Source organism: Triticum urartu, chromosome 5 (genome assembly GCF_003073215.2).
Source record: "Triticum urartu cultivar G1812 chromosome 5, Tu2.1, whole genome shotgun sequence".
Taxonomy (NCBI): Eukaryota; Viridiplantae; Streptophyta; class Magnoliopsida; order Poales; family Poaceae; genus Triticum; species Triticum urartu.
The window spans coordinates 239,155,857-239,175,422 of NC_053026.1; the positions used below are offsets into that span (position 1 = coordinate 239,155,857).

The 19,566-nt window shown below is 41.3% G+C and overlaps 1 protein-coding gene across 3 annotated transcripts in view; it reads right to left on the minus strand.

The window, feature by feature from the left end:
* Positions 1-14,555: 14,555 nt before the first annotated feature.
* LOC125508483 (protein transport protein Sec24-like CEF) overlaps positions 14,556-19,566 on the minus strand; it is a 28,399-nt gene continuing 23,388 nt past the window's right edge. For 2 of the 3 annotated variants that reach the window (XM_048673210.1, XM_048673209.1), the window contains exons 17-23: positions 19,091-19,168; positions 16,126-16,264; positions 15,820-15,984; positions 15,571-15,716; positions 15,307-15,486; positions 15,100-15,188; positions 14,556-15,018 (exon numbers count right to left, since the gene is read on the minus strand). In XM_048673210.1, the coding sequence (XP_048529167.1) occupies positions 14,805-15,018; positions 15,100-15,188; positions 15,307-15,486; positions 15,571-15,716; positions 15,820-15,984; positions 16,126-16,264; positions 19,091-19,168 (1,011 nt within the window). In that variant the 3' untranslated portion in view covers positions 14,556-14,804. The remainder of the gene's footprint in view (positions 15,019-15,099; positions 15,189-15,306; positions 15,487-15,570; positions 15,717-15,819; positions 15,985-16,125; positions 16,265-19,090; positions 19,169-19,566) is intronic. The other variant, XM_048673211.1, reaches the window with a different exon arrangement.

The following is a 19,566-nucleotide window of genomic DNA, read 5'->3' on the forward strand; positions in this document are numbered from 1 at the left end:
GGCTTCCTACCGCATTCACTGCCCATCCAAACTATTTGGCAGGCATGTCAGCGCGGCAAATGAGAAGTCATCCCTGGCCTGCCATGCGCATTCAGGTCGACACTTTGCCTGCCCAAGTGCCCGCTATTTTCGCCGGCCATGGCACAAACCTGCAACACCTTTGAGCCACATCACCCTCCATCTGACCTCCATCGGCGCAACACCTCTTCCCTTCGATCCCCGACCAATGGTCGGGACCAGCCGTGGGTGGTGGAAGATCCTTTCGCCGCGGCGTCGCCATGAAGTCACAAAGGTGGACATGGAGAACATGGAGGAGCAGCAAGCACATGCGCCGGCTGCCGAGTTCACCCTGCAGCAGGCGGAGGCGCACTACAATGCCGTCATGATGAAGGCACAGGTGGAGGAGCATGCGGCGATGTAGGCCTCTATGTTCCAGATGATGCAGGAGAAGCAACAGTACAACCTACTCAAGCAGCACTGGGTTGGGAAGGGCCAAATCACCGACGAGGAGGCAAACAAGGAGAACCTCTTGCCATGGTCACAAAGAATCAAGGCAACGTCAACAACTCCATGTCGGGTCACAAAGACCACATGACCTGACCTTCCACCTCGATCATCGACAGCATACTCCGATGTGGAGTAGGACATGAGACACAGACCCATGCCCACATCCAACAAAGAGCAAGACATGAGACACATGCCCACATCCAACAAAGAGCAAGACATGAGACACATGCCCACATCCAACAAAGAGAAAGCGTACTCCGATGTGGAGTAGGACGCGAGACACAGACCCATGCCCACATCCAACAAAGAGCAAGACATGAGACACAGACGTGCCCACTACCAGCCAAGATTTAGACTGGGTCGATTAAACCCTTAACTTCTGCTATCTAAAATAAATCTTGATATTAATAAAAAGAAGTGATGTCCTATTCTATTTGATGCAGCGGTTAGATGGCCACCTAACTGCCATGTCCTGCTTTTATTTGATGCACTAGGTTAGATGGCCACCTCACCTAAGGATGCGTTTGGATGCTGGGCTATCCCTCTATGGGACAGGGATAGCCGTTTTTAGGTGGATAGCGGTCGTTTATTTCACGGACAAGTTGGGATAGGGATGGCTAGATGCTTCGAAAATTCGTCCAAAACTCGGCTCCGTGGGTCCGTGAAAATCTTGCGGATGTGGGCATCCCGCGCGGGGGGGGGGGTGATACATCCATTTTGCATCATGCTTTTATATCAATATTTATTGCATTATGGGCTGTTATTACACATTATGTGACAATACTTATGCCTATTCTCTCCTATTTTACAAGGTTTACATAAAGAGGGAGAATGCCGACAGCTGCGATTCTGGGCTGGAAAAGGAGCAAATATTAGAGACCTATTCTGCACAGCTCCAAAAGTCCTGAAACTTCACGGAAGATGTTTTCCAAATATGTAAAAAATACTGAGAGCAAGAACTTCACCAGGGGGGCCACACCCTGCCCACGAGGGTGGGGGCGCGCCCTACCCCCCTGGGCGCGCCCCCCTACCTCGTGGGCCCCTGGTGTCCCTCCGGTGGCCATCTTCTGCTATATGGAGTCTTTCGATGGGAAAAAATAATAAGCCATCTTCTCGGACGAAACTCCGCCGCCACGAGGCGGAACCTTGGCGGAACAAATCTAGGGCTCTGGCGGAGCTGTTCTGCCAAGGAAGCTTCCCTCGCGGAGGGGGAAATCATCGCCATCGTCATCACCAACGCTCCTCTCATCGAGAGAGGGCAGTCTCCATCAACATCTTCATCAGCACCATCTCATCTCAAAAACCCTAGTTCATCTCTTGTATCCAATTCTTGTCTCTAAGTCCGGGATTGGTGATAGTAGGTTGCTAGTAGTGTTAATTACTCCTTGTAGTTAATGCTAGTTGGTTTAATTGGTGGAAGATCATATGCTCAGATCCTATATGCATATTAATACCCCTCTGATTATGAACATGTTTATGCTTTATGAGTAGTTACTTTTGTTCCTGAGGACATGGAGAAGTCTTGCTATTAGTGGTCATGTGAATTTGGTATTCCGTTCGATATTTTGATGAGATGTATGTTGTCTCTCCTCTAGTGGTGTTATGTGAACGTCGACTACATGGCACTTCACCATTATTTGGGCTAGAGGAAGGCATTGGGAAGTAATAAGTAGATGATGGGTTGCTAGAGTGACAGAAGCTTAAACCCTAGTTTATGCGTTGCTTCGTAAGGGGCTGATTTGGATCCATATGTTTCATGCTATGGTTAGGTTTACCTTAATACTTTTGTTGTAGTTGCGGATGCTTGCAATAGAGGTTAATCATAAGTGGGATGCTTGTCCAAGTAAGGGCAGCACCCAAGCACCGGTCCACCCACATACCAAATTATCAAAGTACCGAACGCGGATCATATGAACGTGATGAAAACTAGCTTGACGATATTCCCATGTGTCCTCGGGAGTTCTTTACATCATATAAGAGTTTGTCCAGGCTTATCCTTTGCTACAAAAGGGATTGGGCCACATTGATGCACCTTATTTACTTTTGTTACTTGTTGCTCGTTACAAATTATCTTATCACAAAACTATGTGTTACTACTTATTTCAGTACTTGCAGAACATACCTTGCTGGAAACCGCTTATCATTTCCTTCTGCTCCTCGTTGGGTTTGACACTCTTACTTATCGAAAGGACTACGATAGATCCCCTATACTTGTGGGTCATCAAGACTCTTTTCTGGCGCCGTTGCCGGGGAGTGAAGCGCCTTTGGTAGGTGGAATTTGGTAAGGAAAAATTTATATAGTGTGCTGAAATTTACTGTCACTTGTACTATGGAAAGTAATCCTCTGAGGGGCTTGTTCGGGGTATCTTCACCCCGACCAGTAGAGCAAAGAGTTGCTCCTCAACCTACTGAACCTACTGAAAATGAAAATGAAAATGCTTGCTTTGAAGTTCCTGCGGGTATGATAGAAAAACTGTTAGCTAATCCTTTTTTAGGAGATGGAACAAAACATCCTGATGAACATCTGATATATGTGGATGAAGTTTGTGGATTATTTAAGCTTGTAGGTGTACCCGGAGATGTTGTTAAGAAGAATGTCTTCCCTTTATCTTTGAGGGGAGATGCATCGACATGGTATAGGCTATGTGATGATATGAGGTCTTGGAATTACAAACGATTGAAATTGGAATTTCATCAGAAGTTTTATCCTATGCATCTTGTTCATCATGATCGCAATTACATATATAATTTTTGGCCTCGCGAAGGAGAAAGCATCGCTCAAGCTTGGGGGAGGCTTAAATCAATGTTATATTCATGCCCCAATCATGAGCTCTCAAGAGAAATGATTATTCAAAAAATTTATGCTCGGCTTTCTGGTAACAATCGCACCATGCTTGATACTTCTTGTGCTGGCTCTTTTATGATGAAGACTATTGAATTCAAATGGGATTTATTGGAAAGAATTAAACGCAACTCTGAAGATTGGGACCTCGACAATGGTAAGGAGTTAGGTATGACACCTAGTTTTGATTGTGTTAAATCTTTTATGGATACCAATATTTTTCATAAATTTAGCACTAAATATGGACTTGACTCTGAGATAGTAGCTTCTTTCTGTGAATCTTTTGCTACCTATGTTGATCTCCCCAAGGAGAAGTGGTTTAAATATCATCCTCCCATAGAAGAAAAAGTAGTTGCACCTATTAAAGTTGAAGAAAAGACTATCACTTATAATGATCCTGTTGTTCCTACTTCTTATGTTTAGAAACCACCTTTCCCTGTTAGGATAAAGGATCATGCTAAAGCTTCAACTGTAGTTCGTAAAAGTAATATTAAAACATATGCACCTCCTGAGCAAGTTAAAGTTGAACCTAATATTGCTATTGTTAAAGATCTCTTGTCTGATAATATTGATGGGCATGTTATTTATTTCTGTGATGAAACTGTTAGAATTGCTAAACCCCGTGATAAAGATAAACCTAGACCTGTGGTAGGCATGCCTGTTATTTCTGTTAAAATAGGAGATCATTGTTATCATGGCTTATGTGATATGGGTGCTAGTGCTAGTGCAATACCTTATTCCTTATACCAAGAAGTTATGCATGATATTGCACTTGCTGGGATGGAAGATATTGATGTTACAATTAAACTTGCCAATAGAGATACTATTTCACCAATGGGAATTGTTAGAGATGTTGAAGTCTTGTGTGGGAAAACTAAATATCCTGTTGATTTTCTTGTTCTTGGTTCCCCACAAGATAGCTTTTGTCCCATTATATTTGGTAGACCCTTCTTGAACACTATTAATGCTACCATAGATTGCAAAAGAGATGTTGTTACTATCGGTTTAGATGATATGACTCATGAATTTAATTTTTCTAAATTTAGTAGACAACACCGCGAAGAATAATTACATAGTAAGGATGAAATTATTGGTCTTGCTTCTATTGCCGTACCTCCTAGTGATCCTTTAGAATAATATTTGCTAGACCATGAAAATGACATGTTTATGAATGAAAGAAGGGAATTAGATGAAGTATTATTTAAACAGGAACCTATTCTGAAAAACAATTTACCTGTTGAAATCCTAGGGGATCCTCCTCCACCCAAGGGTGATCCCGTGTTTGAGCTTAAACTGTTACCTGATACTCTTAAATATGCTTGTCTTGATGATAAAAAGATATATCCTAGTATTATTAGTGCTAACCTTTCAGAACATGAAGAAGAGAGATTATTGAAAACTCTGAAGAAGCACCGTGCTGCTATTGGGTATACTCTTGATGATCTTAAGGGCATTAGTCCCACTCTATGTCAACATAAACTTAATTTGGAAGAAGATGCTAAACCAGTTCGTGATCATTAACGCCGGCTGAATCCTAAAATGGAAGAAGTGGTAAGAAAGGAGATACTAAAGCTCCTTGAGGCAGGTATAATTTATCTCGTTGCTGATAGTCAATGGGTAAGCCTTGTCCATTGTGTCCCTAAGAATGGGGGTATTACTGTTGTTCCTAATGATAAAGATGAATTGATTCCTCAAAGAATTATTACAGGTTATAGGATGGTAATTGATTTCCGCAAATTAAATAAGGCTACTAAAAAAGATCATTACCCCTTACCTTTTATCGATCAAATGCTAGAAAGATTGTCCAAACATACACATTTTTGCTTTCTAGATGGTTATTCCGGTTTCTCTCAAATACCTATGTCAGCCAAAGATCAATCAAAGACTACTTTTACATGCCCTTTTGGTACTTTTGCTTATAGACTTATGCCTTTTGGTTTATGTAATGCACCTGCTACCTTTCAAAGATGCATGATGGCTATATTCTCTGACTTTTGTGAAAAGATTTGTGAGGTTTTCATGGACGACTTTTCCGTCTATGGATCTTCTTTTGATGATTGCTTGAGCAACCTTGATCGAGTTTTGCAGAGATGTGAAGAAACTAATCTTGTCTTGAATTGGGAAAAGTGTCACTTTATGGTTAATGAAGGTATTGTCTTGGGGCATAAAGTTTCTGAAAGAGGTATTGAAGTTGATAAAGCCAAGGTTGATGCTATTGAAAAGATGCCATGTCCCAAGGACATCAAACATATAAGAAGTTTCCTGGGTCATGTTGGTTTTTATAGGAGGTTCACTAAGGACTTCTCAAAAATTTCTCGGCCTCTGACTAATTTATTACAAAAAGATATACCATTTGTCTTTGATGATGATTGTGTAGAAGCATTTGAAATACTTAAGAAAGCATTGATCTCTGCACCTATTGTTCAGCCACCTGATTGGAATTTACCCTTTGAAATTATGTGTGATGCTAGTGATTATGATGTAGGTACTGTTCTAGGACAAAGAGTTGATAAGAAACTAAATGTTATTCAATATGCTAGTAAAACTCTAGACAATGCTCAAAGAAATTATGCTACTACTGAAAAAGAATTCTTAGCAGTTGTATTTGCTTCTGATAAGTTTAGACCTTATATTGTTGATTCTAAAGTAACTATTCACACTGATCACGCTGCTATTAAATATCTTATGGAAAAGAAAGATGCTAAACCTAGGCTTATTAGATGGGTTCTCTTGCTATAAGAATTTGATTTGCATACTGTTGATAGAAAAGGAGCTGAGAACCCCGTTGCAGACAACTTGTCTAGGTTAGAAAATGTGCTTGATGACCCACTACCTATTGATGATAGCTTTCCTGATGAGCAATTAAATGTCATAAATACTTCTCATACTGCTCCATGGTATGCTGATTATGCTAATTACATTGTTGCTAAGTTTATACCACCTAGTTTCACATACCAACAAAAGAAAAAGTTCTTCTACAATTTGAGGCATTACTTTTGGGATGACCCACATCTCTATAAAGAAGGAGTGGATGGTGTTATTAGATGTTGTGTACCTGAGCATGAACAGGAACAGATCCTACGCAAGTGTCACTCCGAAGCTTATGGAGGACACCATGCTGGAGATAGAACTGCACATAAGGTACTGCAATCTGGTTTTTATTGGCCTACTCTCTTCAAGGATGCCCATAAGTTTGTCTTATCTTGTGATGAATGTCAAAGAATTGGTAATATTAGTAGACGTCAAGAAATGCCTATGAATTATTCACTTGTTATTGAACCATTCGATGTTTGGGGCTTTGACTATATGGGACCTTTCCCTTCCTCTAATGGTTATACACATATTTTAGTTGTTGTTGATTACGTTACTAAGTGGGTAGAAGCTATTCCAACTAGTAGTGATGATCATAACACTTCTATTAAAATGCTTAAAGAAGTTATTTTTCCAAGATTTGGAGTCCCTAGATATTTAATGACTGATGGTGGTTCACATTTTATTCATGGTGCTTTCCGTAAAATGCTTGCTAAATATGATGTTAATCATAGAATTGCATCTCCTTATCACCCTCAATCTAGTGGGCAAGTAGAATTGAGTAATAGAGAACTCAAATTTATTTTGCAAAAGACTGTTAATAGGTCTAGAAAGAATTTCTCCAAGAAACTTGATGATGCATTATGGGCCTATAGAACTGCATATAAAAACCCTATGGGTATGTCTCCGTATAAAATGGTCTATGGAAAAGCATGTCACTTACGTCTCGAACTAGAACACAAGGCTTATTAGGCTATTAAATAACTTAATTATGATTTTAAACTTGCCGGTGAGAAGAGGTTATTTGATATTAGCTCACTTGATGAATGGAGAACCCAAGCCTACGAAAATGCCAAGTTGTTTAAAGAAAAAGTTAAAAGATGGCATGACAAAAGGATACAAAAGCATGAGTTTAATGTAGGTGATTATGTATTGCTATACAACTCTCGTTTAAGATTTTTTGTAGGAAAACTTCTCTCTAAATGGGAAGGTCCTTACGTTATCGAGGAGGTCTACCGTTCCGGTGCCATAAAAATCAACAACTCCGAAGGCACAAATCCGAAGGTGGTGAACGGTCAAAGAATCAAACATTATATCTCAGGTAATCCCATAAATATTGAAACCAATGTTATTGAAACCGTAACCCCGGAGGAATACATAAGGGACATTTTCCGGAACGTTTCAGACTCCGAAAAGGAATAGGTATGTGGTACGGTAAGTAAACCGACTCCAAAACAGTTTTTAAGGCAATATTTCTCTATTTTGGAATATTTAGAAAAATAGAAAAATAAGAAGCAGTATGGAAAGGACACGAGACCTCCACGAGGGTGGAGGGCGCGCCCTACCCTACTGGGCACGCCCCCCTACCTTGTGGGCACCTCGTGTGCCCTCCGGACTCCGTTTTCGTACACAACACGTATTTTGGTCGGTAAAAATTCATTATATAACCTCTCGGGGGTTTTGACTCCTGTATCACGCAAAAATCTCCTGTCTTTGTTTCGAGCTGTTTTCTGTCAGGGTTGTCAAGGCCGGGCACTATGTCATCTCCCTCCTCCTCCAACCATGAGGGCAACGATGCTTGGCTAATGAAGATAGAGCTGAAGAGAGAAGAACCCATGGAGATCAACAAGGATGAAGGGATCAAGAAGGCCATGGAGGACCAAGTTCCGGCAACAGAAGACACCCTTCAACTTGATCACAACCTTCTTACCCCAACAGAAATCGAAGCTTTCAAGATGATTGAGTTAGCTCATATACAAAATAAGTATCTCACACGTGAAAATATTTTGTTGAAGGAGCACATCATCGCACTCAAGGGCATTATCCGCAAGTTAGAAGACCTCCTACGCTCAATGTGCGACTATCCATCATCAACATCCCCACATTCTTCACCAACAAAGGAAACATAATCACATGGGCATGGGCACTCCACTTGGCAACTGCCAAGCTTGGGGGAGTGCCCCGGTATCGTATCACCATCACTTTTATCTTTATCGTTTTTCTTAGTTCGATCCTTTTGGTAATATCTTGATCTAGTAGAATAAAAGTTCTTAGTATGATCTAGTTATGAGTTTTGCTTTATTATCCTTCTATGTAAGCGAGCCCGTGAGCTATATAATAAAGATTAGTGTTGAGGCAAGGGCTTGATTATTTTGCCATGATCCTAAGTGAATAAAAGAAAAGAGAAATAAATAAAAAGAAACAAAGAGATCATATGAGTCTTATGGAGAGTAATGAGCTCACATAGAAAGAGTATGATGAATAAAAGTTGTTGAGGGTTGACAAACACGGTTTTGGTCATCGTTGCAATTAATAGGAAGTAATAAATAAAGAGAGGTCTTCACATATAGATATACTATCTTGGACATCTTTTATGATTGTGAGCACTCATTAAATATGACATGGTAAAGAGTTGACATTGGACAAGGAAGACAACATAATGGGTTATGTTTTCTTACATCTGAGATGAATTATATTGTCTTGGATCTTACAACATGATAAGCTTGCCTTTCCCCCTCATGCTAGCCAAATTCATTGCACCAAGTAGAGATACTACTTGTGCTTCCAAATACCCTTAAACCAGTCTTGCCATAAGAGTCCACCATATCTACCTATGGATTGAATAAGATCCTTCAAGTAAGTTTTCATCGGTGCAAAGCAATAAAAATTGCTCTCTAAATATGTATGATTGATTGGTGTGGGGGAAATAAGCTTTATACGATCGTGTGATACGGAAGTAATAAAAGCGACAGACTGCATAATAAAGGTCCATATCACAAGTGGCAATATAAAGTGACGTTCTTTCGCATTAATATTTTTTTTTCATCCAACCATAAAAGCGCATGACAACCTCTGCTTCCCTCTGCGAAGGGCCTATCTTTTACTTTTATCTCCTACATTGCATAAGAGTCATGGTGATCTTCACCCTTCCTTTTTACATTTTATCCTTTGGAAAGCACAATATGTTGGGAAGATCTTGGTATATATGGCTAATTGGATGTGAGTTTTCATGAACTATTACTATTGACATTACCCTTGAGGTAAAACGTTGGGAGGCAAAACTATAAGCCCCTATCTTTCTCTGTGTCCGATTAAAACTCCATACCCATAAGTATTGCGTGAGTGTCAGCAATTGTGAAAGATTATATGATAGTTGAGTATGTGGACTTGCTGAAAAGCTCTTATACATTGACTCTTTCCTATGTTATGATAAATTGCAATTGCTTCAATGACTGAGATTCTAGTTTGTTAGTTTTCAATGAAGTTTATGATTCATACTTGATATTGTGATTGAATTATTACTCTAGCATTAGAGATTACATGACAAAGAATTATATGAGTTGCTGTTCTAAGAATGATCATGATGCCCTCATGTCCGTATTTTATTTTTATCGACACCTCTATCTCTAAACATGTGGACATATTTTTCGATTTCGGCTTTTCGCTTGAGTACAAGCGAGGTCTAAGCTTGGGGAGTTGATACGTCCATTTTGCATCATGCTTTTATATCAATATTTATTGCATGGGATGTTATTAAACATTATGTCACAATACTTATGCCTATTCTCCCCTATTTTACAAGGTTTACATAAAGAGGGAGAATGCCTGCAGCTGGGATTCTGGGCTGGAAAAGGAGCAAATATTATAGACCTATTCTGCACAGCTCCAAAAGTCCTGAAACTTCACGGAAGATGTTTTCCAAATATATAAAAAATACTGAGAGCAAGAACTTCACCAGGGGGGCACGCCCTACCCCCATGGGTGCGCCCCCCTACCTCGTGGGCCCCCTGGTGGCCCTCCAGTGGCCATCTTCTGCTATATGGAGTCTTTAGATGGGAAAAAATAATAAGCCATCTTCTCGAATGAAACTCCGCCGCCACAAGGCGGAACCAATCTAGGGCTCTGGCGGAGCTGTTCTGCCGGAGAAACTTCCCTCCCGGAGGGGGAAATCAACGCCATTGTCATCACCAACGCTCATCTCATCGGGAGAGGGCAATCTCCATGAACATCTTCATCAGCACCATCTCATCTCAAAACCCTAGTTCATCTCTTGTATCCAATTCTTGTCTCTAAGTCCGGGATTGGTGCTAGTAGGTTGCTAGTAGTGTTAATTACTCCTTGTAGTTGATGCTAGTTGGTTTAATTGGTGGAAGATCATATGTTCAGATCCTATATGCATATTAATACCCCTCTGATTATGAACATATTTATGCTTTGTGAGTAGTTACTTTTGTTCCTGAGGACATGGGAGAAGTCTTGCTATTAGTAGTCATGTGAATTTGGTATTCGTTCGATATTTTGATGAGATGTATGTTGTCTCTCCTCTAGTGGTGTTATGTGAACGTCGACTACATGGCACTTCACCATTATTTGGGCCTAGAGGAAGGCATTGGGAAGTAATAAGTAGATGATGGGTTGCTAGAGTGACAGAAGCTTAAACCCTAGTTTATGCGTTGCTTCGTAAGGGGCTGATTTGGATCCATATGTTTCATGCTATGGTTAGGTTTACCTTAATACTTTTGTTGTAGTTGCGGATGCTTGCAACAGAGGTTAATCATAGGTGGGATGCTTGTCCAAGTAAGGGCAGCACCCAAGCACCGGTCCACCCACATACCAAATTATCAAAGTACCGAACGCGAATCATATGAACGTGATGAAAACTAACTTGACGATATTCTCATGTGTCCTCGGGAGCGCTTTACATCATATAAGAGTTTGTCCAGGCTTGTCCTTTGCTACAAAAAGGATTGGGCCACATTGATGTACCTTATTTGCTTTTGTTACTTGTTGCTCATTACAAATTGTCTTATCACAAAACTATCTGTTACTACTTATTTCAGTACTTGCAGAGAATACCTTGCTGGAAACCGCTTATCATTTCCTTCTGCTCCTCGTTGGGTTCGACACTCTTACTTATCGAAAGGACTACGATAGATCCCCTATACCTGTGGGTCACCGGGGGGGCGCGAAGAGAGCCCGTGAAACGTTTTTCGGCATCGTCTCGTTTCATTCACCTACCACAAAAGGGCAACCCTATCTCTTTTCCCCTTTCCATCTCTCTTCTCTCCGTTCCAGCGACGGCGACAGATCGAAGCCCGACGATGGCGGTGAGTGCACAGTGGCGCCGGCAGATCGAAGCCCGACGACGGCGGTGAGTGCGCAGCGGCGCCGGCAGATCGAAGCCCGGTGACGACGATGAGTGCGCCTGCTTCTCTCCGGCCGGTGCGCCCCGTGCGCTGGTGCTGCGCGTGCTGCGCCGGCCCTGCATCTGTCCGCCAAGTGCGCATGTTGTGCGCCCCGTGAGAGCAAGTGTTGCGCGTGGTACGCCGGCCTGCTAGCTGCTTGGCCCTGCTTGCTGCGCGTGCTGCGCGGACCATATGTACTGATGCGTGATTTCTCCATTGATTTTCTATCCAATATGCTAATCTTTTTTTGTTGTTGTTTTGTGCTGCAACAACTTAGGTGAAAGGCGACAGGGAAGTCAGGGACTACTACATCTTCCTATTGTTGATTTTCTCCCCAAAATCTGAGGTAACTTGTTAACTGCTTCTCCTATTTACTGCTTGACAGAGAATGTACATGTTGACTTGTTCCTGTTGAAGTTATATCGTTTGTATTATTATATTGTAGATGGACAAAAAGACAAAGATGTTAATTTGTTCAACATCAACTGGACAAGCAGAAGAACATGCATACATGGTTAACTTTAGGCAAGTCCTTGCTGATCAAATGTGGGAAGACCGACAAAACTATATGCAACATCAAAACATGTAGTAGCTACCATGTCATTTAGCTTGCTGCGACGATATATTGTACTTTCTTGTTGGAACTATTGTTTTTGCTGGAATTACTTTGTAATGACATTTTATCCGTTGTAATATTTGCTGAATTGGTTATTCGTCTCCAAATACTTGCTGAATTGGTTTGTTATCTCTAAATACTTGCTGAATTGGTTCGTTATCTTCAAATACTTGCTGAATTGGTTCTCTATCTCCAAAGGCTTGCTGAATTGGTTCATTATCTCTAAATACTTGCTGAAATTTATTCATTGTGTCTAAATACTTTGTTGCAATTGCAGGATATGGCTGCTAGGCAAATTTCATGGACACCTACCATGTCATCATACATGCTAGCGAACCTATGTGTTGTGGTGACCGGTGGCCATAGAACCGGTACCGCCTTCAAGAATGTACACTGGAATGCTTGTGCCATGGCTATGAATGAACATTTTAATCGCACCGACTTTGGAACCCACATCACAAATCATACAAGGACATGGAAGAGGAAGTACAAACAGATAATGCACCTCAAATCATTGAGTGGTGCACTTTGGGATGAAGAGAACTTTATGATTGTTCTTGATCATGAGCATTACACAAACCACATTAAGGTATCTATTTCACTGCCCTTTTAGTACTTGATGAATTTGGTTCCATATATGCAAATCCTTGCTGAAATGAGCTATTTCTTTGCTGGAATGACGCCATTCACTGCTGGAATAAGTACTTATATATCAAAATCATTGCTGAAATGAGCTATTTCATGCATCATCACTTGCTTGGACTTCTTTATACTCTATTTTCTTGCTGGAATAAGTAATGTTATATCCAAATCCTTGCTGAAATGAGCTTTTTCATGCATTATAACTTGCTGCAATTTATTCTTTCATGCATGATAGCTTGCTGGAATTTATTCTTTCATGCATTATAACTTGTTGTAATTTATTTGTATTCTCATTCCTTGCTGAAATGATTAGCTTTGTTTATAAAGGACCACAAAGAAGATGAACCCTTCCTTAACAAGCCTATTAAACATTATGAAGAGATGATGGTTATGGTTGGAGCTAGCATGGCTACGGGGCAATATGCAAAAGGCTCAAGTGACCCTTTAGGTACAAATGTGATTGATCTTGACGAACCGAAAGTGAACAAAGCTGCTGCCCCTCATGAAGAGGTTGCCCAATCAACGACTTGTGGTGAGTCAGCTGCTCCCAAGTTGAAGAAAGCCAAAATCAATCCTTCTGCAGAAGACAGGATGCATGCAACCATAATGGCTTCAAGTGAAAGACTTGTTGTTGCCATAGAGAAACTTGTTAGCAACGCCAACCCTGCCATTGATGGTCTTTGGGATGAGATGAAAGAACTCCCTGGTTCTGATTTGGATTTCCTTGCACATTACTATGCCTATTTAGTTGACAATCCTCGTGTTGCAACGGCATTCAAGGTCTTGGGAGATGTTCAGAGAAAGGTTTGGGTCTCTAGGTATGTGAAGAGTACCTTCCCTGAAGCCGAAGCATGATGAGTTTATATGGGTAGTTTGACTTATACTTTTGATGACAACCAAAACAATGGAGCTATGGATTGTATGGACTTGTTCTTTTGATTACAACCAAAACATTGAACTATGCATGGGTTGTATAACTATATATTTGATCTAGTATTCTATGGAATGTCGAGCTATATATTCTATTACTTGTTGAAATGCTTTTTTCATGCATTATCACTTGCTGCAATTTGTTCTTTCATGGATTATACTTGCTGAAATTTGTTCCTTTATGCATTCTAACTTGCTGAAATTTGTTCTTTTATGCATTCTAACTTGCTGAAATTTATTTTTTCATGCATTATAACTTGCTGGAGTTTGTTTTGGTATGGTGCTCAAGATTCTAAAATGTTCTTATACTTGCTGTTGTACATATCATATTTGATTGCCTCATATTGAAAAATTGCTAACCTCACCCACCAACCAAATAGAAAAATGGCTATCCCCAGCCAAGATTTAACCTTCAAACCAAACAAAACATAGGCTAATCTCATCCATCAACCAAACAAAAAATATGGCTATCCTTATCCTGCTGGATAGGGATGCCCATAGCCAACCCGGCATGTCCTTCAAACCAAACACATCCTAAATTTGTCCCCAGACACTCCAGACTCGTTCGCACATTTGGTGTGTCCATTTTGAGATGGCTACCTCCCCAAAAGCTGTCCCCAAACAGACATGTCCACAGACATTTGATGCGGCCATTTTGATGTATAGCATTGGAGATGCCCTAAGTTGACTGAACGCAAATTACCAACGGAGCACATTATCCAACATGTGATAATTATAGCCATGCAAATACAATATTGTCATCGCTCAATTTCTGTCGCCACATGCCAGACACAAAAGAACAGATAAATATAGTTTCAGAGTTTAAATAGATAAATATTTACCTTGCCAAACTCATCCTTGTCGCAAAACACAAAACATATACCACCTACACCAAAACTGACTTTGTAAAATCAAAGACTAGAATCCTTACAAATGTGCTATAGCTGTGTTTTACAAAGAAAAACGTTGCTTCCTTTTTGTATATCCACATGCAGAAATCAATTCCTTGATTTCTACCAACCAAAACATTACAACAATAAAGCAGGTCATGTCAGGTCATCTTGCTCTGGATTTGCCTGTGAACATGTACGAGGAACTCTACATAAGAAAGGCCACCGGGTGCTTTGTCCTCAACCAACAGGGAACGGAAGAAATCTCCTGCAGATACAGAAACAAGTGTCAGGAGTAATAAGAAGATATGAGGTAACAGAGGGAGAAAACAGTGAGAAGAACCAGATGGGTCGCCCTTTTGGCATAGTCTCAGTCTGCAAAACAGTTTGAACATGTTAAGCAGTTGAGTAAAGTAGCGAGTAATTACAGCATAGTTGAGAAATCACAGATAGTACCTTAGGTAGGAGCATCTCTGTCGCCTTATTTCATTCACAACTTCATTTACTTTTCTGGACAATACATTATCAAATTGCTCCAATACCAACTGAAAGGAGTTAACAATTATCAACCACATCCGCATTTTTTTAATAAACATCCAGGCTATGATTTGCATACAAAAACCCATCACATAACAGAAGACAGATAATGGGTATAAGACTAACCAGATTTGGTGCACCAGCCAAAGATGAGAAACCAAATATTTGCTCGAGGGTGGCAGGGTTCACCGCATTTCCGACATGAATAAAACCATCCTCGCCATTTTCCAATAAATAAATCCCATTATCCTGTATATTCTCACTATTAAGAGCAAGGGGATTTGGAATAAGGGGATCTTCATCATCCTGTACAGAAGTTAAAACATAGCTAAAATAATCGGTAGCAATTCCTAGGAGTTAAATAAAGTAAGACCAATTAGCTGCAAATACCCTTGATGTAAGATCATGGAGAGCAATCATCCTAGGGAACACCAATGGAACAGCTAATGACACAGAAACTGAAGAGACAATAGAGACCCAATAGGACCGATCATCTAATCTCCCATCATTCCTCAGTCCTATGCTTTTAGTTAAGGCTGAGAAATCAAATAAAATCAATTAGTGAGGTTAAAGATATGCTCACAACTTATCAGTGCATTACAACAATATAATAGCAATACTAGATGGAAGAAATCATACCCAGAGTATACAAAGGCAGAAGTTTTAAAGCCTCCGGAAGAATTAACTGTCCAGAAGAACTTACAGATGCACAATATTGTCGGTAGGACTGGAGAATATTGATGCATGTACTTGTTACTTGGTCCCTAACTTGGGATAGGGAACTTGATGGAATGCCATTTGCAGCTAGTCGGTATGACAAAGTAAGTCAGCATACTAAAGCATCTTGCATGATACTAATAATGTAAAATAACTGATTCACTAAAAAAATTGCTCTCTAGCTAGGTTTATTGAGATGAAATTTATTGCAATGAGCAGCTGGCTTACCTTGCTTAACAACATACGTAAACTGTGCTTCCAGATCAGCACATCGGAAAAGGTTGCTGAGCATGCTTGTACATGGAAGTGAAATATTTATAACTCGTATCCTTCTTTGCCCATATACCGTGGTGTAAAGAAGTGCACACTGAATATGCAACACAAGTCACATGTCAGCAATGTTTATATAGTTTCGACACAAAAAAGTACAGTGTTTATATAGTACTTCACAGAACATGAGTGATAACTTGGCAAGTGATTCTCAGTCCGGACACATTTTGCCATCAGTCCGGACACATTTTGCCATCCACGTTACTCCTCACAGCCCACTGAAGTTCCCATGCCGGTCCACTTTTCTGCCACCCCTTGCTTTGCATCTGCGCTGCCGCCCAGGCATCCTTGGACATCTGCAGCCCCCACCAACACGCCTGCCCGCCTTGGACTACGCCGCCGTCCACCCAAGATCCCTTCGCCCCCCTGTCAACAATGTCCATAGTGGACACCACGCCCGACAGGTGTTCGGTCAAATGCCAGAGCTTTTTTATTGAACTTTTTGTTGTTTCCTAGAGTAATTCAATGGCGGGGTACTTGGTGATCAAGGATGAGTTGTTGTGTCATGCGCAGTTGGTCATATCTGCGGCCTTTGTAGGCAGGAACTCAAGGGGCTCGATCTTTTGGCAGCGCGTGCATGCTTCGTTTCATGAGCAAAAGGATTTCGCGCTTACGGCATGCACGCCATCCATGAACGTAATGTGAAGTCAGTATCCCATCGATGGTACACCATCTGCAACTCCATGAAGTATTGCGGTGCGATTCACCAAGTAGAGACAGTGTGGCCATGGGGCTTGTCAACCATGGAGATCGTTAGTTTTGCTCCTTGTTGCTCTACATGTTGGTTAATTCATTCACTCACTCAATGTTGCTCTACACATTGTATAGCCTGCACGCGCTGGCGTGATGTACTATAGGACCGAGGGCAGAAGGCCATTCACGCACATACATTGTTGGATGAAGCTCAAGGGGCTGTATGTGTGGGACAACATATGACAATTCTGACTCAAAAAACGTTGAATTCGGTATCGATGAATTCAAAAAACTTGTTGAACATCCAGTTATCTCAAATGTAATATTTACATTCGAACTATTATTGTACTAGAGATATTTGCATGTTATTTATGGATGAATTGTGCTATTTTCTATAATTAGGACCAGTCCGCAAACAAATAGTATTTCCGTTTCAGGGGACGATGTTGTAGATGCCCTAAGAAAATACGATTTTGTTGCTAGCTGCATCAGATATATACTGCAAGCCGTGCATGAGGGCCAGAACCAATAAACTGTCAGGACTAAGGGCAATTCCAACAAGGTTCACCAAAACGGACACGTCCGGATGTGTCCACGGACAGCGCATAGGGTCCATCCAACCCTATATATCAAATGTCCGCCCTTTCTCCAAAAAATAATGGAATACATGTCCGCCATGCAGCCTCACTTTGAATCATTGATCGACAGCAATTCAACCATACATTTCAATCCTAGTAAAAGCGCCGGATGTTCAGCAAGTTTATAAAATTCATCAATCCCAAATTTAACCATACTTTCGAAAGCGGCCTTGATCTCAAGCTTTCTCTCCTCCATCTTGAACCTCTTCACCGGCACATGTTCACCAAGATGTTGTGCCCCTTGAGCTTCATCCAACAGTGCATCAATATGAAGGGCTTGCACTCCGTCCTTTGGTACAATGCGGCTCTACGGCAGCACGTACGGGCTATACAATAACGTGATAATCAAGTTGCAACATTGAGTGAATCAATGAATTGACCAACACGTAGATAGATAACAAGCAGCAACACATTGACGTGCCCCGTGGCCAACTTCTTTCCACTTGTGCAATCGCACCGCAATACTTCATGACGGCATTTGAAATGGTGTACCACCGATGGAGTAGTGACTTCAGATTGCGATCATGGATCACATCAAATTGTAGGGCCAGCAGTGCTTGTGCTCATGGAACCAAGAATTCACATGTTGCATGTCCTTTTGCTTCATGCCTACAAACCGCGCACTTGTGGCAACCATGCGTCACACAACAATGCATCCTCCCTCACCGAGTACCCCGCCATCGTGCTTGCTTCATGTTAAACAAGGAGAAAGTCAAAAAAAAATCTCAATGGCATTTGGCCGAACACTTGTCGGGCATGGTGTCCACCATGGAAGGTGTCGGCAGGGGGCGGATGTTACCTGGGTTGCGGCCAGATCCAGGTGCAACGGCGGTGAAGTACAAGGCGCCTGGGTGGAGCAGCGGAGGTCTGGCTAGAACTGGGCAGCAGCCGGAGTGGTAGAGGCGGTGGCGGTCTTGGTGGGTGCAGATACAAAGCAAGGGGGAGGGACGGGGTGGGTAAAAAGGGATACGGGAGAGGGTTTTGGGTGGGCTAGGTGTGTCGGGGACACGGTGGGTGTCCGTACACCCCAAACCTCCCACAAGTTTGTTTCCAGTTTGGGGGAAATAGACTGTCTAGACCGGTTCGCGGATGTTTGATGCACGGGGTTGGACGGTAAAAAGTGTCCTGACTGTGTTGTCCGAACGTTTAGGGGCATTTTGATGCACGGCATTGGAGTTGCCCTAATATCACACTTACAGAACGGATTTCACCACATATTTAAAAAATAGATGACTTTATCAAGTTTAGATACAAACCATTTGCCAGCAAAATTTCTACAGTTACTGTTAGGGTTCTATGCCGCATAGTGGGCAAGTTAGGCCACCGATGAGTGATCAGCCATAGCTGGTTCGCTCAGCAGATTTCATGATGCATGAAACTGACTTTCAGAACCCCACCAAAATTGGAGTTTGTTATGGATGATAAATGTCAAAGTTTGGGCATGTGCATATTGTTGGTACTTCAAAATAAAACAAGTAGGCTCTAGTCTACGCTAAAGTTAAAATTGATCTCAAATATGTAATGTACATTACCTGAAAACCACATTCTGAATTCTCCTGAAACTTATCATCATGCTTAAAGGAAACCATTATGGTTTTGTCAGAGTCAATCTGCGGCAGAAAAGCCATAAATTTAGTAGGTTATTCTGCCACAATTGACAGAAATAAGAACGTGAAACAGCAGATGAATGCAGTAGCATAAAATTTTAAAACTGTTATCAGGCATAAAATTTTGAAACAGCAGATTATTATGGTTACCTTGACCTGTTAAGCTTTTATATCTATACATTTCGAATTGCAGCAAGTGTAGCAATAAATGCCATGATTCTGGTCAATATCTACTATATCTAAATAGGAGCCCCCCACTACTTGATTTCTCTTAACATGCAGGGTATCCACATCAGCGTGCCATGTCATCAGTTATCCACCGATCAAGCCGTACGTGAGACATGCAGCCTATCCATCTTAACTACCGCGAGCATGATCTTCCGTCGACTCTGGCATGCAAG